Source organism: Siniperca chuatsi, linkage group LG14 (assembly GCF_020085105.1).
Source record: "Siniperca chuatsi isolate FFG_IHB_CAS linkage group LG14, ASM2008510v1, whole genome shotgun sequence".
Lineage (NCBI taxonomy): Eukaryota > Metazoa > Chordata > Actinopteri > Centrarchiformes > Sinipercidae > Siniperca > Siniperca chuatsi.
This window is the reverse complement of record NC_058055.1, coordinates 16,005,822-16,029,312: the sequence shown is the minus strand read 5'-3', so window position 1 is coordinate 16,029,312 and position 23,491 is coordinate 16,005,822. Positions and strand designations below refer to the sequence as shown.

Here is a 23,491-nt window from a genome sequence, read left to right as displayed (position 1 = left end):
TAAAGAATTCAAATATTTATGCTGAAGTTCAGGTTTTTTAAAGCTTCAAATACATTGTCATGCTCCTCCCACACAAAACACCATGGGACAAAGAAATATTAAAATTACTTTATTACAGATGATTCTTTATCCAGTAGCCCTCTGCCAACAAAAAATAGTAATTACAAACAAAATATTACATTTATCCCCTAAACTTTGTTTCTGAATTTCTTTTATACATTTTAAATCACTTTGTCATCTGTACGGAATAGCTTTTCTCTTCTGCTAGGCGACATTCAGCTTTTTGCACAATCTATACAATTTAATACAGTTTAATACAGGTCTCTGGACTACGGAGAATAAAACAGCAAGATCCACCAAATGACAGGAGAGATAAAGGGAATACTGATAAACAGACTGTACAGAGACATAACCCTGCCCTACTTTCAGCCAATGGCAGCCGTCCCTCAGCACATTGAGGGGGATCACAGTAGACTCTTTAATCTGGTCAATCACTTGTGCAATCAGTGCAACTGATCCAGTTCAGAGTGACCAAGGTCTAAAGCTAGACTTTAGCCCCGACTGCCTTGCAAAACACCTGGGAGTTCTAGTAAACACAAGAGAAGGTCTAAAAATCTGTCTCGTCTGGCCCTCTGCAGACATCATCTGGAAAATAAAATGACCCTTTCTGGCATAAAAGGAAATAAAAACCCCACAGATAGGGAAAAAATGGTTGATAAAAGATGTTGAGTACAATGGCATCCTGGCTGAAGTGAGAAGTTAGGCCACCACATTCTTTTTTTATTCTGTTTTCAGAACTGAGCCAAGAAAAACAGCAGGGTTATAAGTTCTGAGTGAAGGGTGGTAAGATTTTAAAAAAGGCAAATACTTAAGTGCAGTGTGAAAATGCTTTGTGTATAGCCACAACTAAAGAGGGCGCATGTTTCATAAATCAGAAATAAAAGTCCAAATAATATCAGTGGACCCCACAACACCTAAGAGTAACCCATTGTAGATACCAAACAACAGATATATTTCCACTGTCTTATGCAACAATTTGGAAACAATTTCAGGTTGTGGAGTTCACAAAATATTGTTTATGCAGCCAAATGTTTTAGAAATCAGCAGTTTTTCATATTTTATAGATCTTTAACCTTGACTTTAAGTTTGAGAGTCTTCTAAAAACCATGAAAAACCTCAACGGACAGGTCGAGTCTTCTATCATAATGTCATAAAGTAAAATATAGCCATTGCTATATAACTAAGATTTCAAATTATGTGCAAAATCATCCTCATTCAGCATTAAACAAACTATTGCCATTTACTCAAGGCAATCTGACCTAGAGTTGTGTTATCATCATTCACAACAGAATATCTGTAACAAATCTCAGAACTCGCAGCTGCAAGACAGTGAAAACTCAGCGGCTGTGAATCGAACGTTCATTTGAATACCGCTGTCCTAAAATCACATCACTGTGTCCACTTCACAAGTTAATTTGTTTTTGATTTGTCAATTAGATTTCCATATTTTCAAATTCAAAATATACAATATTAACAGGTTTCCTGTACATTCCACCTCTGAAATTCATATAATGCATAATCTCTGCATTTCACAATAAGACTTCCACATTTATCTCTATAATCCTTCTTTTTATAGATTTATTTTTATATATATATATATATATATATATATATATATATATATATATATATATATATATATATATATATATATATATATATATATATATATATATTTCTTCTTCTTTTCTTTCACTTGAAGAGCTCTTCCCAAATAGGTCAGGGAGGGAGTAAAGACCACACCGGGCTCAGGAGGGGAGGAAATGGAGGTGGAGGGCAGCGGGGAGATCGGTGGTCAGAACATGACATTGGGGTCACCAGGGGTGAGACAGAGCGGGGTGTCAGACCGGGGAAGGTTGCAGGGGCATGGCAGCGGAGATCACAGCATCACCGCCCATCAACCCAAAGAGACATTCAGCAGTCACTAACCAGCAGAGGGCTTCTGAAGCTCCTCTTTCACACTCCCTGCTCATTCACTTGAACTTTAGCTCCTTAAAATGATCTTCTTTTAAAAATAAAAAAACAACACACAGATGTTTTTAGGCAACTGAGATGTATATAGTTGCCCAGAGTTGCCCTGATTTACAGTCAACTCAGCTAACAACTGCTAAGTGCGCTAAGTGCCCCCTGTACATGCATTCATCAGCCAAGTGTGCAAAGGAACATACGGTTTGACTGGGGAGTAAAAATCTACTACTTTTGTATGTATGTGTCTGATTAACATTTAGTGTGGGGTAGAATGCCTGTGCCAAAGTGCAAGTCATTGACAAGTCACGACACCCTGTGGTGAAGCTGTACTTAGAGGTAGGCCAACAGGCATGGTTAAACTTGTCAGAGAAAGTTCTTTTCTTTTTTTTTTTTCTTTTTTTTTACTGTGTAGTGCATCACTTTCACCGACCAACACAGTTGCCAAATTAGACCAGGAAATTAATGCAAACAAGCGAAGAGTGAACACCAGTTTGGAAACTATTTAACTATCTAAGTAGGAGGTTAGGCGCTGCTGAAAACCCATCCCTGTCATGAGGGCTTGTGGACTAATACGGCTACAGTATCCCTCAGACTGGCCGTCCACTGGGCAGGTGTGAGTGAAGGGCAGAGGCTTGTGGAAACCCAAGAGATGAGCCAATGAGGCTGAACACTGCCTTCTCTCTCCTCCAATCCAGCAACACATCCATCTACTTGGCCACATAGTATTATACTGAACTTCCACTGACATCTCTGGCACAATCTCATTAAACACATAACAGTATGTTGGCATGAATAATTCTAATGACAAATCTAACTCTGCACCCTTACTTTTGGCATCTTTGCAGCCCTGCTCACAGTACACAATAACACCAGGGGGCTACGAACCCGTGTGGCATCGAGGACAGAGTATGCGGTTTTTCGTTTCGAACAAACACTGCACTGTTATATTTACTCTCTGGTGGAGGATAAGCTTCTCAGTTAAGTCGCTCATGGAATGCAGAATTGCATACTTTTAGCTATCCGTGACACCTTAGCCGTCCCTGTGCTACTACTATAAAGTAGGAGACACCCACTGGTACTCACTTACAACAACCTTTGTTCGCTTTCTCTTTTCATTTTTCTTCTAGACCTGTTTGTTCTGAAACTGTCTGTTCTTCAATCATCAATCTTAAGTCAGACCCCTACATTACCTTCTGCCTTCTAATTTCTCTGTAACATTGCACATAAACTCATTATCATAATAATCTCATTAAACTTTCTATCAGTAAGATGTCGGTGCTTAAATCTTGAGCTGTGAGTGGTTTGTAGGAATTTGCACAAGGACACATGTTTAAATGTTATTCTAAAAATTGCTCACTGAATGCAAATTTTCCCATAAAGCACATTATTGTGCTACCACATCTGAAAGCATCCGATTTACCCCACATATGTATAAAACAGCAAACTGCAAACAAACAACTTTTGATAATAAACTCCATGGTAGTTAATATGAATATACTACTTTGTGTCTATAGCAAAAGAGGCTAATATGGCAAATATAAAACACATAAAATAGCACTGTAGGCTATGACACTATTGCACTGTGGCATACTGTATACGGACCTCAGCCATCTTGGGTTTCCACAGACTGCTGCTAGCAGTATACTGATGTAAGAGAGCAGTGGTGATGGGAGAGGAACTGGGCTGAGGTAAACCCAGCGTCAGTACTGTGCAGTGTGTGTCAGAAGAACTGTGAATTAACAACAAGTGTATGTGAAGGATGTGTGGTGCATGCATGGTGTGTGTGTCTGTGTACAGTGTTACCTCGGTGCACAAGAATTAAACTTTAAGACAATTATTGTGTTGCTTGTGTGTGTGTGTGTGTGTGTGTTCTAGGTGTACGACAGGTGGGATCCGTTGGAGATCTGAGAGGTGATGCTGGCGCTCCTGCTCATGCCCTGTTCATTCCTCCCGCCTGATGACGTCCTCCTCATAGCCTGCGGGCTGTTCCTCACCCCCCCCGCGCCTCCCCCGCTCCCCCTCTGACTCCCTCCTCCGGGGTGGTGGAGGCTCCAGGGCGGCGGGCCCCCAGCCAGCATGGGGTGACCCCAGGGCTGCTGTGAGCTGGAGCCCCCCTGGTGATGATGACTATGGTGGCCGCCTCCTCCACCTCCTCCGGGCCAGTGGCCTCCCCCCTGAGCCCCCTGGCCTCCTCCACCTCCTCCCCCCCAGCCTCCCTGGGAATCGGGAGCCAGGTTAGTGAGCACCATGTTGCTGAAGCCCAGCCGCATGGACTCCGAGTCAAAAGCCTCGATCTCGCGGGCCTGGCGCTCCAGCAGTGAACGGATTCGCTCCAGGCGCTCGTTCTGCAGGGCAGCCATTTCTTCCTCAATCTGGGGAGATAAACAGTGAACAAATGAGTTCAAAATAAGTAAGTGATCAAAGCTAATTCTGCCATCTGCTTTGAAAGGACAACTGATTCTTTAAAATTAACCACTCAACTGGATTCTTCATATTATCGAGAAATAGAATGAACACAGTTTTTCCTCAGAAGAAAGAAAGTCTAATAATTAGAAAAACGAATATAGAATTTAAACAGAACATCAGCAAAAACATGTAAAACTCACACACTGAAAATAATCACAAGACTAAGGAAACTAAAGGGCTGAATGACCTTTAACTTAAAGACAGCATGTGAGACACAGTATGTGAATGTCAACAAAAGGGTAGGCCCACTACCAAAACACAGCTTTATAATCTACTCCCAAATGTATTGACACACATCCTGACACTAGACAACACAACACAAAGTCCAGGCCCTCTTACTTTCTGCTCCAGCAGAGCCCTCCGCAGAGAGACCCTCTGCTCCAGATCCCTCCTCTCCTTGTCGTGCTGAGCGTCTGTTTGCATCTTGATCTTGCTCTGGTACGCGTTGAGCAGCTCCAGCTCCTGCTGCAGCTGCATCCTTAGAACCTGACACTCCCCCTCTTGAGCCTCATCTAACCGCAGCTGAGGGCAGTCAGAGAGAAAGATGATGCACCATGATGTTTGTTTTTGGCCCAATGTCAGTGACATACAGCAAAAGAGATCTTTCAGGAAGCCATAAATACTAACAATTTGATAGCATTCACGTGGGACCTACTGACAACAAATAACAAATTCATACATTTCTACATTTAAAAAATAGGTTTCCTCTAATTTAAGGATTTTTTGGGACTCATTTTGTTAAATGCAATGACTTTACTTTACAATGTGCTGGGGCAAGATAGGACAAATACTTACCGTACCGTATATATGGATCAAAATGTGTCTTTTTCACAGGGTATCGAAAATTGTCAGGCAGCGCAAGGTGTCATCAAATTCTTGGTTGGATTCTTAGTCTTATTTAAATTTGGAAATATCTCATTTAAGAACATTTAAACAACAATTTTTCTAATTTTTGACAGTATTTTATTATGTTCTTGTACAACTGCTTTGTGTTAAGACAAAATTAAACATTGATGCATTTGAGAAGTTTAGCTTATTTTGTTATAAAAGGGTTTTGTAGAAAAACATTAAGTTCCTTGATGCGAGGTATTCACAATGTATGCTTTGGTATTGGGTATCGTATTGGCAACAGTACTGAGAATTTTCAAATGATGCCCAGCCCTAATAAAAAGTGAGTTTACTAAATAAGGACATTTTCATATTTGTTTCATAAACTTTTTTGCCCTTCTCTTCAGGTACTCACAGCCTGTGTAGAGAGCATTTCGTTGATGGAGTGGTCGTACTGCTCGGCCAGGATGGCCAACTTCCTGGTCTGCTCCTCCTTCAGCCTCTTGAGCACGGCCTTGTGGTCAGACTTGGGCGTGGTCTCCAGCAGATGGTTCCTGAGGGCCTTGTACTGCCTGGTCTGGGTTTTACAAGTCTCCTGGAACTGCTTCTTAATCTGAAGCTCCTTAGACTGAAGTGGAAAGAAGGAAAAGTTAAACCGCTGTAAGTGTTGTATGAGTACGTGTGTGTGTGTTTGTTGTAGGGTCAGTTACAGAACTGCAACCATGAATCTATGTACCTTGAGGCTCTTAGGCTGCTGTCGGACCTCCATGACATGCTTGCGCCTCAGCTCTCTCTCCCTCCTTTTATTATATTCCAGCTGGTTGGTGAGCTCTGTCTGGTGCTGGGTCCGGATGAGCTCTGCCCGCGCCTTTTGGATCGTCCCCAGGTGCCTGAACTCCAGCTCCTGCATCGACTCATGATGCCTAAGCAGCATGGCGTGCTCCAGGTCCTTCTGTGTCTGCCGTTTGTTTAGCTCCTGAAAAACAAAATTTGACAGCGTTCAAATAAATAAAAGTGGGTGGCTGTGGCTGGTTCTCTCTGTGTGACCAAGTACCTCTCTGGCCAGATCTTGCTCCACATTGTGTCTTGCAATGAGGATCCTGCGTTTGAACCGCCGACACTCTAGCTCCAGATACTGCCTCTGTCTCCTCAGCAGGTTGGCCTCCTCCTCCGCCTGGGAATGGACACCACGTGGCATTACAATGATTTACTATAATGTATACGGAATATAAAGCATACGTATACGGATAATAAGGCTTTTGGACACTGATCTTGGAAGCTACGCAGGGTCAGGCATGGTTAGTACTTGGCTGGGAAATCAAGTTTTGTTAATGTCACAGATTCTATTGACTGTGTGAATTCATTGCCAGGCCTGTGTAAAATCATCATCTGGTCTTGTGAAATGTCGCAGGGTCCTGACCTGGAAGTGCTGGATGTTCTCTTTCTGCTTGGACAGCCACTCCTGCTTCTCTTTCTTGGGAGTTGACTGGTTCTCACTCAGTTCCTGCCACACAGGTGTTGTTTCGTTTTATTTCAGTATGTCAGGGCATTGTCATTAGTGGGCTTTATGGATATTACAGTTTGCATCATCATTTAGCAACAGGTAGGGTGAGCACTCACAAATTTTCTTCTTGCATTTTTCTGCAATTTAATTAATAGCATCAGTCCAATTAAACACACAGATGCTTCAAGCTCAGCCTTCCTCAGAGTGTGTTGGCCAGATGTCTGGTGTCCATGATTATATTGACTAGAGCTGAAACAATTAGTCAATTAATTGATTAGTCAATCGACAGAAAAGTAATTGGCAACTAATTTGATAACTGATTAACTGTTTCAATAATTTTTCAAGCAAAAATTATCTGGTTCTAGCCACTCAGTTGTGGGGATTTTTTGCTTTTGTTTGACTTATCTGATATTAAACTAAATATCTTTGGATTTTCGACTGATTGTCAGACAAAATAAGCCATCTTAAGACATCAGCCTGGGCTTTAAGAAACTGTGATGGATATTTTCACAAATATTCTATACAAATTATAGGCCAAAAGATTCATCGCTTACTTGAAAAAATAATTAATCAAAAAAATAACCAGCAGCCCTAATAGTGACTTACAACTCTGCCCACCAATATTTAATCGGGCCCACATTCTTTACGAGAATATTGAAATAAAAAATCTTAACCAAAAAACATTTAAATATATATACAGTGCATTAGTGTTTACCTCAACTACACACCTAAAGTCCAAGTATATACTTAATTATGTATGTTTAGTTTAGTTTTTTGGTTGAAAACACTAAATCATGGACAAAATCATGATAGGTTGTGGTGGAGATGTGTGTTGTTGAATTGTGTTACCTCTTTGAGCTGCTCCTTGCGTAGTTTATACTCCCGCTTCTGTGACTCCAGGAAGCTGCTGAGCTCCTTCTTCTGCTGCACCTGGATGTGCTGCTGGAACTTCTTCTCATCGTTGGTAAACGTCTTCAGCTAAATCAAACACGAACATTAAGTAAGAGACAAAAAAGCACTTGCTATAGTTGTAGGAACATGTTTTGAAAACAGGAATAGTTGAATATTTCAGTATAGACATTAAGTATATACAGTATCAGTAGGCCAATGTATTTTTCTAAAATTGTTTGTCTGCGTACGTCTTTGTCCAGGGCCGCCTGGTGTTTTTTGAGCAGCTTCTCCATCTCCTGGGTGAAGTTGTTCCTCTGACTCTCCAGCTCTTTGTCCAGCCTCAGCCTGTGCTCATCCATCTCCCCTTTCAGCTTGTTCTCCAGGGCCATCAGGTGCTTCTGATGTTGCCGTCTCATGCGTTTGTATCCCGACATCTGCTCCCGCAGCTCCGAGTCCTGCTCATGTTCCTGCATCTCACGGGTCACCTGCAAGATGTGGACGCAGGAGAGAATCAGTCCACAGACAGATTATTTGAAAAGTATGATAAAATATAGACATTTGACTTTGTTTATAGAAAGGGATAAAGACATCTTACTCAGTGTAGGTATAACAGCAATGCTGAAAGAGTCTGAAATAATTAGAAATGTTCTACATTTAACAGAGTCCCTTTTGTGAAACATAAAGCACAAAATATCTGGCCCTTTCTGTTACACAAGCACTGAAAAATGACATTAGTAAGTGAGATAAGTAAGTGAGATGCATGGAGTAGTAAGCAAGTTCTCACGAGTGACGCTGTGCGTATGGTGGCAAAGTGCTCTCTGTTGCGGTAGTGCTTCCTCGGGGCCTGAGCTGGTGTTGGCTGTGGCTCAGAGGGTTGACTGGTGGCTGCCTGCTCCCCAGAGAAACTCTCCTCTTCTTCCTGGAGACATAAGGCAGCAGAATTAACACATTATTTTGTTACGGTATTTAACATTCCCTCTCATAACAAGGGACACTCCAGCAATTTAGTATTGCACTTCCATAGTTGGGTGACTTGCAAGAGACAAGATTCAGAAACTTTTAGTCCCTAGTATAGGTCAAACTCCAACACCACTGGATTCTATATTTCCCATAATGCAACTTGATAGCGTCTTTGATTAGACCTTCCCTGACCTGCCCACGTCTTTCAAACTTGACGTCCCCCATTTTCAATGCAGGGTTTCTGTAAATTGATGCCACTTGAGCAATCAGTCTAGACAAAGCTCCCACCAGAGCCACAGAAGACATTATTATAAATTGATCTTCATTTGTAATATTGGTGGAGTACCCCTATAATCAATAATGAAAGTAATCCTACATACTTTCTCTAAATAGGTGTGTGTCTGTGTCACTTTACCCACCGGTTTGAGGTGTATAACGGAGCTGTTGGACATGACTGTGTGGTCTCCCTCCATCAGGTCCAGCTCGCTGCGGCTGTCCTGAGCCGCTTCGTTCAGACTGTTGACAGAGCTGCTCTGGGAGCTAGCACTGATGGACATGCTGGGGATGGACTGATTACTGCCTACACTGTTCACCGTTCCTGTCCGACCTCCGCCCGGCTCCAGCTCCTGGAAACAGAGCAGAAAGCGCCAAGAGAGAGAGAGACAGCGAGGGAGAGAGAAAGAACCAGAGAGGGAACACGAGAAAGACACAGAGGACACAGACAGACAGACATGTATACAAACCGATGCATGCTTGGTTATTTTCTCTGCACGGTGGAATGCCATGAAAGTGGCATGAATGTATTTCTGTGAACAAATAAAACCCACACAAATCTTATTTTAGCAACATTGCTTTAGTTTCCACACACCTCGTCTCCATCCTGGGCTTCTGCTGTGGGTCCATTGTGGGCCTCCTGAAGGAGGATCTTCTTCATCTTGCGGTACTGCAGGTTGTCCAGTTCTCGCACTGCATCCTTGGTCCTCTGAATAAGATCCATTAGCACGGAGTCTGGACGTTCACGCTGCAGAAACGCATGCTGGAGGGGAGGGTGACAGGAAGGAAAAGCCAGAACATCATGAACAGAGAAATCACAGGGCGAAGGGGAATGACCATGAGAAAAACACAATAAAATTGTCAGCAACACTAAAAGCGTTTAATAGAAAGGTTTCTGAGTGATAAACATGTGAAGTTGTTTTTTCATAAACTGCACAAATCGCAAACGTAATGGGTTGAAAATGTTCAATATCCCAAGAAAGAACCCACCCAGTTAGCTCAGAGTGCTAAATTAACTATGAGCTTCAGCGATCTGGTCAGAGCCATGGATTTAATGAAGCAGTGGATGGTTTTGTATTGAAACTGCAGAAAGAAAGGTTTGTTTAGAGGTAAGACACCTCAAACTGTTACTTTTTCAATGTGTGACTTGGTGACAGCTGATAAGAGGTGCAGACTGATGACTTTGGATGGAAAATGCATCACATATAAGTTTTCAGAGGAAATAACAAACCAGTGTGTAGATGCTGTTTGGCTGATCAATAATACTTAAATCCTGCATTGACATACTTTCTTATGAGTGACTCTTTGCCTGATTACACTCCAGTCCTCTAATATGAGGTTATGAAGTTAATGTAACACATCTATACTGTATCTAGTGTCTGGTATATTTGGTCTGGTACATGCTGATATTACTAATATAATATGTAGAATGAGGGGGCTTCTGTGCTCTTAACACCGTGCTACCGTTGATGGTTTGGGACATACACAGGTCACTTCTCACTACCTGAAAATAGCTAACTTCATGTAGTCTGGGTTAGCATTATTACTGCTAATATACCTGCTGTTTCTCACTGGAATATGTGTCATGTTAGCTATCCAGATCCAACAGATGTGTCATTTCACCGGTTTCCTGCTAGTTGCTTTTTGTCTAAATACTGAAAATGTCCATATATATGCTATCATTACATTGTGGCAATGAGCTTTCTACCCCCCTGCTGCGTGCACATCTTTCATTGTTTGTAAATGGAAAATTCCCTTTTTTTTGTCAACCTGGGTCTTATTCTCATATTTTTGTCGATAATGACTATTGATCACGATTAACATTTTACTCATCACCTTCGTTGTAGAGACTCATACAGCTTTTCAAACAACTTCAATTTGACAAAAAAAATCAGTCTTTGAGTCAGACCAAAAGATAACATCCAAAAGCTTGATTTATATTTTCCGCGTCTGCTTAGCTGCGAGGGTCCACAAGGCTCCAGGTGATATAAATTCCACCATCAACCGTCATCAACATCTTCTCATACATAGACACCCAATGCAAGGGAAACAGAATTGCATGCATGTCCACTGTCCAGAGTATATTAGCGCCTGAAATAGGCGACTGGAAATCCCTGTTGCTGTTGTAGCTAACTGTGTCATACAGTGGATCATACAGATGACGACCAATTGGCAAAGTTCACAAAGATGACAAAAATAGAATAAAACCCAGGCTTACAAACACGGGATATTTTTTTTTAAAGATTAATGTCATTCTCCATGCAGAAGGTAATTGAAGATCACATTGAGAAGCAGTTAAAAAGAACATTGTAACACTTTTCCTTTTGTTGTGTTGTTGCTGTTTTAGAACTTGACATTTAAAAAAAGAAAGACACAGTGTGCAGTGCTTCCAAACCCCAAGGACAACTTCCATTAGCAATGGAATACTAATAGCAGTCCATTAGTGGGCTAAGTGACAGCTGCTCAGTTACTTAACAATGATGCAGAAGTCACATCTCTACAGTAATTGCATCTGTGTTCTTTCTACAAAAGCGAGTGTGTTTCTGTACATGTTCTGGTTGTGTGTGTGTGTGTGTGTGTGTGTGTGTGTGTGTGTGTGTGTGAGAGAGAGAGAATCCGGAAGTAGAGGATTAGTGAATCGAAATAGAAGCTTATGGGGGACAGAACAGAGCTCAAACATCAGAGAGATTTATCACCAGAGGGCTTTGTCAATTTCCCATCTTAACACACTGACCCTGCTCTCTGTTTCAGTGTAGTAGTGTACATTATGTGAGCGCACTTACACCCAGCATGTCGTCAGAGTGTGGTCTGTCCTGGGGGAATTTCTGAAGGCAAGAATCGATAAAGGTTCTAAAGTAATCCGTCCTGGAACAAAGATGACAAGATAGAGGGTCAAAACAAAAAAGACATTTATATCAATTAAAGATAAGTAATTATTTTAGGTGCAAAACATCAGCACTGTGAATGGTACATTTTCTGAGTTTTAAACAACTGACTTCTGCACAAGCTTCCACAGTAACTTCCAATGTCATATATATATACTGTGTGTTTGTGCGTGTGGGGCGTGGCACCTCACCATTCACTTGATTGCAGTGTGGGGCTCTCATTTTGCGCTATGTGGTATAAGGCACTCATTGCATTCATGTTAAACAAGGGAGGCTTCCTCTCCGCTGGAACAGAAATGACAACAGTCAGTATGTATTCCTTCTTATTAAATTACAGGTTTATTCACATAAGCTAATGAAGGTTTAAAGTTTCAGATAAAAACATTTTTTGTCTTTCACAACTGATTATAACTGAAAATATAGGCCTGTGTTACTGCTGAGCTCATACACGTGACTGATTTCACCGAACCTTAAATCAAACCAAATCCATCCAACAAATCTTAGTCAGACAACATTACTTAAGTAGATGTAGTTACTGGTGTTAGTCCTTGTATTCAAAGACCTGTCAATTAATTTCGCAGTGACAGCAAATCCTAAGCAGTGATGTTGCTAGGTATGGGTCCTGCGTCTCTGATGCGTTAAAATCCGAAAGGACGCAGTAAACTCTGATGCACCATATTTTTTCCTTGATAATGCTACATTGCAAACAACAAATCCGTGTTGAAATCATAGAAATAAACAAAAAAGAAACTGCGCATATACTGTATCTCTCCAGCACCAAACGGGAAGCTGCAAACAGAATAGTTACTTTGTTAATGACAGAAAAAACTCTTCAAATCGTCTCACACACACACACGATAGACACTGAATTAACAGTGTTATGAATCTGTGTTTAATTCGGTGTGTATCTGATCCACCAATCAGCTCGTATTTTAGTGAGAAATCTTTTTTTTTAAACGTTCGCCTCTCATTCCCACGGTATTCTCCTACAACGGAGGCTAGTAGCGAGTTGAGGTAACAAAATCCAAAATGTGAAGTACGGAAAGTATCTAAGTACGGAAATACAGTTTATCTTTATGGATTATATTGATGCCAAATTGACAAGAAGACTGTTGACATTTGACACCTTTTATCTTGTGTTTCTAGAGTTATGTGTTTTTGCGGACACATAAGGAATTGTTATGTTGTTGTTATGTCCTATTTCTTAAAGGGAGTGTGGCGTAATACTTTCGCGGAGGGAGCTTTAATTTAATTCAAACTGCTAATAATGTACGTAGCATATATTTTTTATGTTTTGTCACCACTACAGAAACACAAAGTAACTGCTAAAGTATAAGGTTGTCAGACATTGACTGCGGTTAGTTATTGGTTTGATTAATGGTTTACAGTCTAATAATGTGTGTTTGTATTGATTACTGACGGTGGCTGATCAGGCTAATTATCAGCTACTCCGTTTCTAATGGCAGTATGCAATAAATACACCCTTTGTGTGCGTATTTTTAAAACTACTTTCCCAATTAAGCATGATGTTTTAACATTTATTCACCCAGAAAAAGCCAATATTTCTCCGTATAATATGACCTCCTCTTTCTGTTAGCTGTTGTGTGTCTGTAGTGTATTTACAGATTTGGGATTTTATTTGTTTAATTTTCAGATACATTTTCAACATAGATGAATAACCATAATTATAACCATATAACATCAAACAAGAGTTTAACACTACAATTTGTCACAAAACACAACTTTTATTGGGGACCCACTCAATTGAAAACCTATCAACATCACTGTCTAAGTATACTCAGTACTACAGTAAGTTTACACTCATTTTTATAGAAAAAAATATTCTTTCTGTTGCAGTTTCATTTTAATAGACACAATACACACATACTGTCACCTACCTAATTCTATACAGGTGATCCCTAAGGACCAGATATCCACCTTCCCATCATATTGGCCCTCGTCCATAGCTAGAATCACCTCTGGGGCCATCCTGGATGAAGTGGAGAAGAAGCATAAAGTAGGGGTGGGAAATTGAGAAGGATAAATAAAAAGGAGGTTGAAAGTAATTTAAAAAAGAGAGATAACTTTCATGGATACTCAGTCACACTCACCTCTTTAAATGTGGGGGGAAAAAGGAAAAGAGTACTATTGTTTTACTTAAAATCTCCAAACTAAAAGGCACTCTCACTTTATTCTTTGGAATTAAATAATGATGTTTTTCATGACTCATCTAAGTAGTCAGCAGGCAGCTGTTTACTTGTATGTGAATATGATTTACATATGTAAACACCTTTTACAGTCAAATCCATTTCATGAATCAATCATCTTTAAGCACACACAGTTAGATACTACTCATAAAGTCAACATTTTCAATTCTTTCATTTTTCGCTTACCAATATGGCGTTCCCACAAATGAGTTGGCAGGTGAGGCAATGGAGGCAGAGCCAAAGTCTGCCAGTTTGACCTGCCCAGGCTCAGTCAGCAGAATGTTACCTGCCTTCACATCCCTGAGAGAGAGAAAGACATATATGTGAGTGAGAGCAGGGGGACTTGAGGGGTATATAGTGTTTACAGAAGCTTCCTAAAAAAACAATATATGTAAAAATCACTCACCTGTGAATCATATTGTGGGAATGAAGGTAGGCAAGCCCCTGCAGAGCACCGTGTGTAATGGCAGCAATCTCTACTTCTTGTAAAGGTTTTTTATGAACTGAAGGAGGAAAAACAGTTTGAGCAGGAATCAACATCATCTAATTAAGACACATCATTGTCCAAGTTTCTTTTCTGTGAGCTCAGATAGCCAGTCCTACATCTCATCTCTCATCTCTTGTGGAATGGTCAAATCTGTTTGACACAAAAACACAAAACAAAACAACAACAAACAAATGTGGAACACCTACTCACCTTCTAGCAGATCGGAGGCTGAGCCGAGACAGTACTCCATCACCAGCTAGAAACAAGAGATAAAGTAAAGATTAACAATGTATAGACACATATAGGCCACGTTGCATTTAAGCAGGTGACTTACCCATGCTGTGTGTTCACGGAGGTAACAACCTTTGTATTCTATACTGTTGGGGTGCCGGATCCTCTGGAGAAACTTCACTTCCTTTATAATGTCCTGCCATTTCTGTTGGGGGAAAGAAGGAATTTAAAAATAAAACAGGAATACATTGCTTGGCTTTCTGCACTAGAGGTAAGCGTGTGTGCAGAAGATTGTCTTTCAGTGCAAATAGGGGTAAGGTGGTTCTCTTCGAAGATTATGTGTAATGTTATGTGTATGTGTAGTGAACTGATTATAGCTAATCTGAAATCATGAGCAGAGTGAACTGTATCTGGGATGACAATAGTGAAAGTGAGCACACAGGAGTGACATTGTTGAGACTGTAAGGTTCAGTGATTTTAAAATCAGTATCACAATGATACCCAACATTCATACTGTAGTCCAGCAGCTCTTTAATTGGCCTTGGACTACCTGAAATTACTTGAAAAAAAAAACAGAGGGATGAAGGATGAACCATGAGGGATTCACATCTAGCAAAGTATTTCACTCACTGACAGAGGATAACTATTTGACATAATATTCATTGATGATATCGACATTCACGACAAATTACAAACATTATATGAAGATATACATCAAGATCTTGTACTGTTAGAATGTGGCACAGAAAGTAGAATACTTCCTGTGCTGTGTGAAAATGTTTATGGTCAAAGTCTGAAGTATTAAACAAATATAATCAATCTTGTCTCACCTCATTAGACTGTTTGCCATTGTAAGACATCTTCTTAATGGCCACCACCTCATTCGTGCGCACATCCCGTGCCTGGGAAACACAAAATGTCAATAACATACATTGTCAGCACACATTTCACCCATAACATACAGTACATTTAATTCTCTGTACATTTTCTATCATCAAGGATGTGGTTTTTCAAGACCTCTTGTACTTTTTTTAACCACACTGTGTGCAGTGTTCAAGAACAGAAAGTCAGATCAGTAAGCTAGGGTGAGTCACATCACTCCGCTGTACCTTGGTGCTATTAAACCCCATCATGGGCTGGTAAAAATAACTGTTTGCACATTGTAAGCCCATTGATGTATTGAAACAAAAAATATATGGTCAGGTAGCCTTGAGTTACTGGAGTTACTGTATTATTCACAGAAAGGAATACAGCAGCTAATCAAATATAGAGATAATATTGATCACTTCACCTCCACCATGGGACTGTGCAGAATCTGTATACTGAACAAATTGACTTAGAACTGACAGTTTCCCTGTATTCAACTGATCGTATCCCTGATTAACATGGATAAATTCTGTCCATAGAGAAGTCCAAATGCATTTCTATTTTGTATGAGTTAGTTTAAAGATGTAGTTCCCGTACAAAGTAGACAGCGCCAAAGCTGCCATGGCCAATCTCTCGGAGGTCAGAGAAAAGCTTCTCTGGGTCTTCTTTGAAGAAAAGCTCAGCAACCTCCGGATCCTTCAGGCTCCCTGCCCTTACAGAGGAGGGCATCCTGGTTAATGTAGTCCCTTATCACCCACGCAAAGGGGATGGGACTATCTGGGTGCTGAGCTACGCCAAAGCAGCTGAAGATTCATCTGCAGTAATGGATGGGCCTAAGGAACCAGCACATGGGCACCTAGAAGGACAGAAGGGGTGAGGGGAAGACAAAGAGAGAAAGACAGAGGTTAGCAAGGACAAGAGCCAACACCCTGATCCATCACAGTATGAAGAAGAGTCTATTTGCTCAGCTGATGCGAGTATGAAGATACCAGTAAGAAAAGTCAATGGCCAGACTTTGAAAGGAGAGGAAATCTCAGCACAACTTTGATAAAATGTGACTCGAGTCCATCATGTTTTAGATTTGGATTTGTGTCGCAAGATCAAAGTCTGCTCTTCATCCATTCCAACCACAACACACACCAAAGATACACTACAAAGTGATACATAGCCTGGAAAAAGGCTGCAAGGCTCAAGAACAACTCTCTACATTGGCCGGACTGGAGCCAGCCTGTAATTTTTTACTTCAGTGATTTCACGTGTTCATGTACAAAATGTGGCCACATCCAAACATTAAAAACATGGAATTTGGCTACATAATATTCCAAGTTTTCATGAAAACACTTCTGAATTCACTTTGTATCAGAGAGGATTTTTATTTTGGAATGAGGAAATAATAAATGTTATATAATAAACTTAAGGGTGACCCCGGTCCTGTAACAATATCCAATGATCCTTGTTCCTTACACAATCATGCCCAGCAAACATCCCACCTAATGACTTACACATAAGTACCCCTATCCCACTGATATGTTTAACAATTGGTAAAAGACATGGGCAGGGCTCCATTTGGTGGCATTCACACTGGCTAAAGAGAGCACATACACAGTTTCTTCAGAAAGGTCAGGGACTCCGTAAGTACTTTAAAACACAGTGATTTTAGCCACTGGTCACCCCTTCAAGTGCTGACCCTCATATAATCTACTAATTGCAGAGTCATCACAAGTGCATCAGTTAAGATTGCATCAGCAGTTATTGCAGATCTGTAAGCTACTGGAATGACTGGGCAATGCAAATATCCCAGCTCAAGGATTGATTTCATGTCCACTGCTATGAGGTGGCCTACACTAATGAGATGAGGGGTGAGCTGTATTGGATGATCAATTAGAGGACCTGGGGTCAAATTCTTACTGTGTACTCTAAACTGGACGCATCAATTTTGCTAATATGTTTTTTAATATTAAAGTTACAATAATTACTGGGACACCCTGGTAGCTCACCTGGAGCGCATACCATTAAGGCTGAGTCCTTACTGTAGCGGCCGGGTTCGATTCCAACCCAAAACCTTACTTAAGTTTAAGTATTATCAGCTAAATGTACTTAAAAGTTTCAAAAGGAAAGTACTATTCAGCAGTAAAATGTTCCCTGTCAGTGTTTTACTATTATATCTGATGAAGCGGAACTTTCCTGTGAGAACCATATATCTCTTAAAAAGTCAACTTTTCATGAGCTCAGAAAAACAGCAAAGTCTTCAGCTTTGTGACGATGCATTTTCAAGGGGGGTTAACCCAAACACCACACATATATCATTACAGAAACGCTCAGTTTCCCCTTTTGGTTTATCTTTGAGTCGGCAGCACCGCTAATGTATCTGGCTAGAGTTATCAGTACAGCCTGCTGTACCAAAACCACACTGCTAGCTGAATGTCACAAGGTTTGTCCTGCTGAAAAAGCTATCCAGCTGACTGAGAAAACAAACAAGAGTGAAACTCTTATACCAAGAGACACAGCCCTCAAGGACAACAGAGAGTTGTGGAGAGAAGCTAAAAACTGCTGCTGGGAACAAACTTGAGTAACACGAACAGAGATCCAGTCTTCTGGATCTTCTTATGTTGGATTCTAGTGAACAGACAGTCATTCACATTTTGTCTACTTCTGTTTCTACTTGTTTCTTCTACTTCTTCATTATTAGAAAAGCATTGCTTGTGAGAAGAGCATTACATATTGCTTGGCTGCTAAATGTGTCCCAACAACATCAACACTTTGACAGTTAAAGGCTGTAAGAAGCCCTATAAATCAAAGTTTTAGGAAGCAGGACAGGTTAATGCAACTGTGCATGAAACACTGAATATTCAGGTGTAGGAATGTACTATGTGCAAAAATCACACATAAAATAATCAAACTGATGTTCAAAGCAATGCACTGTGTTCCAGAGTTAGGCAATACATTGAGAACAATTCTTAATGTTTGTTGCGACCTGACAAGCCAATCAACATTTCTCAACAGCAACAGACTTTGATCTACCCAATACATCTACACAAATGTGCCAGTTTTACAATACTAAACCATGCAGACGGGATATAAAAATGATAAAATATTTTTAAAAAGACATTTGACATGCAGTATATCAACAGACAGACTCATCTGTGTGTGTGTGTGTATGTGAGAGAATGAGAGACTTGATAGTAAATGTACAATGGGCTAAGGTTTTGGTGTAGTGTTTACAAAGTAAAATCACTGCTGTACTCAAAATGATTAATTTCCTAGCATAGACAAAACTGACTGCTTCACTCCCCAAATCAGCATGATACACAAACCATGAACATCAGCAGCAACAACAAAACAATGTTATTAATACTCTGCTGTCAAAGCTTTCTTTACTTTTTTAAGAACTAGAACAATTTTTCCCACCTAACATGTGATTGTACTTCCTCATGAAAACTTTGCGTGACTCAGCACACACTGATTTCACTCATGGAAACAGTGTGAGAACATAAAATCACAAGCTAGGTTGCTGACAAGCATACTATTAATTTCTAGTATTTACTGATTATTTACTGTAGGCAGTCGAGATAACTCCTAGCCTCCTTATAGCAATGGTATGATTAATTACTCTTAATTAAAGCTGCACTCACTTAAGACATTTTGTTCCTCGTCTGATAAGGATTTTGCTAACTGCTGTAAGGAAATGATTCCTATAGCCGTTACTAGACTATTTTCTAATAGTCGTTTGTTCTAATAGTAATGTTTTTCTGATGCTAAATGTTCAGTGTGTTGTTGAACAATGTCTGTGTTTCTAAGGCAACTGTGAGGGGTGGGCTTTTTGCTGGTGTAGTGACAGTGTAGTGATCAATAATACAGGGGAAACTAGAAACTAAAAAGGACCCAAGTTTAATTTCATTGCAATAACATTGTCAAGAAACATGAACTGCATGTTTCATTTAAAGAATGTTTCACATTTCTGGTTAAAACTTGCATACAAAAGTGGACCTGAGAGCAAGATATGCATTCCATCTTATACTTTACACATTGTTTTGTTTTCTTAATAAATCTTGCTAACCCAAATCTTGATAGCCTTGTCAGCATCAAAGCACTCTCGTTTCTTTATCCTTCCCAAATAAATTGTATTACTTCATAGACCTTTTTCTTAATCTGTCATAGTAGAAAAAGCACAGGTGGAACTAAGAACATAAACAATGGCTCAGTTCCAGCAATTTCTGCAATGCAATGCAGCAATTAATCATGTAATTATTTACACCTGTGTTTGAAAAAGGTCTATTCAACTTTAGTTTCATTCCTTTTTTTCACCCTGGTCATGTGTTGCCCCTGTAATGACTCTGCACCCTGCAACCGCTGCATCATGAAAAGAACCAAAAAGAGAACCACTTTACTTTCGATCACTTTATTTACGGCGATTCTGTCCTCAGACCTTCCTAAAATCCAAACAGACAACTGCACTGGTACCATAAATATGTAAACATAGCCCTGACTATTGTGATAATTATTTGACTACTTTGATAATTATTGTTTCCACGGTGTGATTTTGTAGACAATGTTCAATGTTGGTCTGTCTGATTTCCTGTTGAAACTGGATAATTAAGGCACGAACATGGGGAGAAAGGGATAACTCAAAAGCATAACCAACTGAAAAAAAACAAACAGTTAAAGGCATTTTTTCTTGATGATAGGACAGGAAGGGTAAAAAAGTTCGAAATTTGTAATGGCTCGGCATGAGGTAAAAAATAGTAAGCTTTGTTACAGCAGCTCGTCTTTACGTCAGTGCACACAGGAGAAAGTACTAGAAAACGATAATATACACACACTCCCTGGCCACTTTATTAGATATGAAAGAGTGGAAGGTCACCAGTGCTTCATTCTTTTACTTTAAGAAGAATTAAACTAGACTTGACATGACAGATAATAAAGTTGTAGGAGTATGTAGGAATAAAAAATACAATCAGGTATCTCACACTCACTCACACAAACACCTCAACAGAAAATATATGCGTTTCATATACTTCCATACTTTTACTTTCAAAATGTCCTTCAGCAAGATGCTAAATGCTGTATTGTTAAATAATTCAAAGCAGGAACACACTACATTTTATCCCCCCAAGATGGAGGGTGGGCTGTCCATGCTCCTGCCTCCCAGACTGATTACAGATTGTGGCTTTCACTGAGCAGAGGAAGTGAAAGCTCTCTAGTTACCCAATGTCAACAACAACACATCCCGATTTGTGGTGCTACAGAGATGATGGTGACAGAGGCAAGAAATTGAGTGACTAAACACTAAGAGGATTTGACCCATCTCCTTTCACTCACAGAGCTCCATTTACACTCTTCCTGTTGGGTTTAATGTCACAAACATCGACAACATACCAAGTTTCCTCTGAACAAGAGACACTCTCCCTGTGGCACCTTCAACTACAAGACATACAGGAATCCAAACACCCAAGTTTACAAAGTCATCTCAGTGGATGTGGTGGCTCTCAGTCTGACTCATCAAATATGCTATCAGATTCCAAATGTTCAACAGCCAGCCTCAAAGACCTTGAACAGATGCTAAGGAAGTCCTTTTAAGTAAGAGAACCATACGTTTGTTACCTCACCTTTTTAAACTGCCATGTCACTGAAGACTGTCAGTCGGGTTAGTAAACACAGTTAAAACCTGAGGATCACTGTCATTTGATGAGCCATTAGTTTTGCCATCTAAAAAGAATTACATTAAATATAATAAAGATTACTGCAGCACTACAATCAGTAAGCTAAATAAGGTTCATACTATGTCATTCATATGTAAATTACATATTTCAAAATCACTAAAAAAATAACATTATGATGGCAGTATTGCACCCCCCCCCCATACAACAGCAAAGGCTTCTCCTGCATCGAGATGTTCACAGTCAATAACAGCTGCGTACCTCTCATCATCAGCTACCAGCAAGTCCTTGAAAGTAAAGAAGGGGAGCTGTTCCAGCCTGTGAATGCACTGTTGTTCTGACAAGCATGCAGATACATAAATGAGCAAATGACAGGTGTGCAGATCAGCACAGGTTACAGAGAACATAGGAAGGCAGGGACAGGCGGCCCAGCAGAAATCTGTGATAACAGAGCAAGAGGACAAGTCGTACCTGCCTTTCAGAGCTAGCCCACTGGCTGCATTTTTAGCATGGGCAGTCTGTTCATCACGGTCTAAAGACACCAACAAAGATTGGTGGACTGCTCATACTGCAGTGCTTATTTGACAAACAGAGCCAGAATAGATGGCACATAAAACACGTGTAGGTGTTTGGGTATATCAGACATCAAACCTTGGACATCAAATTTGACAGATCACTCCACTAGAGCGCAACGTCTTGGTTAGGTGAATGGTAAACTCGGTATCACAATACTGACGTTATCCGTGATTTAACCATATTCAAATGTTAAATTCTTGTGTCATGCAAAAGTTAAGCGACGAAGTCGGAGATACGCCAAGCAGAAGAGTAGCTTGCTGAGTGATAGCCAGTGTTACGCAATATCAACACAGCAAACTGAGGAATGCGACTCACGTCAGTGCACAAAAAAAAAGTCATCAGCGGCAGATGGATGCGAGCTCTGCATGTCACTTACACAATGAAAATCACAATGATCTGTCCGACTCTCCTGGCTAATGCTGCTTGTAAACACAATACCAGGACATTTACGTGCGACAGACATGGAAAGAGGCTTGACCAATGTCACCTACCGTCACACCGCTAGCTATTCAGACAGTATGTGACTCCTGATGTCCCTTACAGATGAACAAACTTCCAAAACAGACACATCCAAAGCCGAGTTTCACTTAACGTAACGTTACAGCCACAGTGGACAAAAACAAAAACGAGGGAGTGGCACTGCATGCAACGATAGCTGCATAAAGCGGATTAGCAAGCTAACGTAGCTAGCTAACGCTTCTTAGATAAAGCAATCTGTTACCATTATTTACTACAAACCAAACCACTCGCAATTTAGCTCGCTAGCCCTGCTCCCCGTACACTGATATTATTTGCGTGCTACATTGGCATTCAAAACAAAAACCTCTGTGTTAACAAGGGATCATTGAAGTTGCCTCGTAAGGCAGACTAAAATCTGTCGATGCGGCAGACCATAACGTTACAAGTTGTGACAGCAACTTTAGGTTAGCTGGCGAATAGCAACCAATCTAGCTGGCTAGCTTGCGAGCTAACCTATGTTGAAATCAAGCTTCACTGCAGCATGTAGCGTTGGAGAATAAATCTAGCATATACCCATCGTTAGTTAGTAGAAAGCTGAAGTTAGCGAACAACTCACCTGGTCAAAATGAATCCACACAGGTTGAGAAGAGGGGTATAACGGCTGGTTAATCCAGTCACCCTGAACACGGCAGTGAGTGGCAGACACCAAATCACAGTCGAGGCAATGCAGCCCAGAGAAATCAAAGTGTGAATTCGCTAGCTAATAAGTTAGCAATGCTAACTCGCTAATCTAACCGCACAATTGCCCTACCCAATATAGACTGTCACGCTGACTTCAAGTCGAGCTAAATTATTCTCAGCAGTAACCGTTGTTTTTGTCATGTATATTGCCAGCTGCAGGAATAATTTATACCAACGTGAGGCAAGCTGACCTGGCTAACGACTGTCAAGCGTTAACTGTCACAACGGTAGGCAGGCAGGGCAGGATACTGGCCAACTAGCTAGCTGCTAACGTTAGTAGCTAGCAAAGTTTCTCTCATCGATAGGCAGTTCCCTAAAAATGGCGGCGAGGAGAATCACCTCCCTTCCACGATGAAGGAATCAAGGAGCAAATGAATCGAAAAACATGGAGTCGGAGCGGTACAGCCGGCTTTAACTGATACGGGAGTACA

At 40.6% G+C, this 23,491-nt stretch overlaps 1 protein-coding gene and 1 long non-coding RNA gene across 3 annotated transcripts in view; one reads left to right on the top strand and one right to left on the bottom strand.

Moving 5' to 3' along the window:
* Positions 1-1,697: 1,697 nt before the first annotated feature.
* The window catches only part of LOC122888881 (serine/threonine-protein kinase TAO1-like), a 21,907-nt gene continuing 113 nt past the window's right edge, over positions 1,698-23,491 (bottom strand). The window contains exons 1-21 of one of the 2 annotated variants that reach the window (XM_044223879.1): positions 22,936-23,491; positions 16,225-16,483; positions 15,591-15,662; positions 14,864-14,965; positions 14,740-14,785; positions 14,449-14,545; positions 14,229-14,342; positions 13,734-13,825; positions 12,027-12,120; positions 11,734-11,815; positions 9,546-9,713; positions 9,097-9,303; positions 8,502-8,636; positions 7,966-8,202; positions 7,676-7,804; positions 6,743-6,826; positions 6,377-6,496; positions 6,059-6,298; positions 5,738-5,950; positions 4,834-5,016; positions 1,698-4,400 (exon numbers count right to left, since the gene is read on the bottom strand). The exon at positions 22,936-23,491 is cut by the window's right edge and continues 113 nt beyond it. In XM_044223879.1, the coding sequence (XP_044079814.1) occupies positions 3,900-4,400; positions 4,834-5,016; positions 5,738-5,950; positions 6,059-6,298; positions 6,377-6,496; positions 6,743-6,826; positions 7,676-7,804; positions 7,966-8,202; positions 8,502-8,636; positions 9,097-9,303; positions 9,546-9,713; positions 11,734-11,815; positions 12,027-12,120; positions 13,734-13,825; positions 14,229-14,342; positions 14,449-14,545; positions 14,740-14,785; positions 14,864-14,965; positions 15,591-15,662; positions 16,225-16,356 (3,048 nt within the window). In that variant the 5' untranslated portion in view covers positions 16,357-16,483; positions 22,936-23,491 and the 3' untranslated portion in view covers positions 1,698-3,899. Of the gene's footprint in view, positions 4,401-4,833; positions 5,017-5,737; positions 5,951-6,058; positions 6,299-6,376; positions 6,497-6,742; positions 6,827-7,675; positions 7,805-7,965; positions 8,203-8,501; positions 8,637-9,096; positions 9,304-9,545; positions 9,714-11,733; positions 11,816-12,026; positions 12,121-13,733; positions 13,826-14,228; positions 14,343-14,448; positions 14,546-14,739; positions 14,786-14,863; positions 14,966-15,590; positions 15,663-16,224; positions 16,484-22,351; positions 22,605-22,935 lie in introns of those variants that run through there. The other variant, XM_044223880.1, reaches the window with a different exon arrangement.
* Positions 6,480-8,199, top strand: LOC122888885. Its single transcript, XR_006380789.1, has 4 exons — positions 6,480-6,620; positions 6,734-6,837; positions 7,727-7,826; positions 7,978-8,199. It is a non-coding gene; the product is annotated as an uncharacterized LOC122888885 (long non-coding RNA).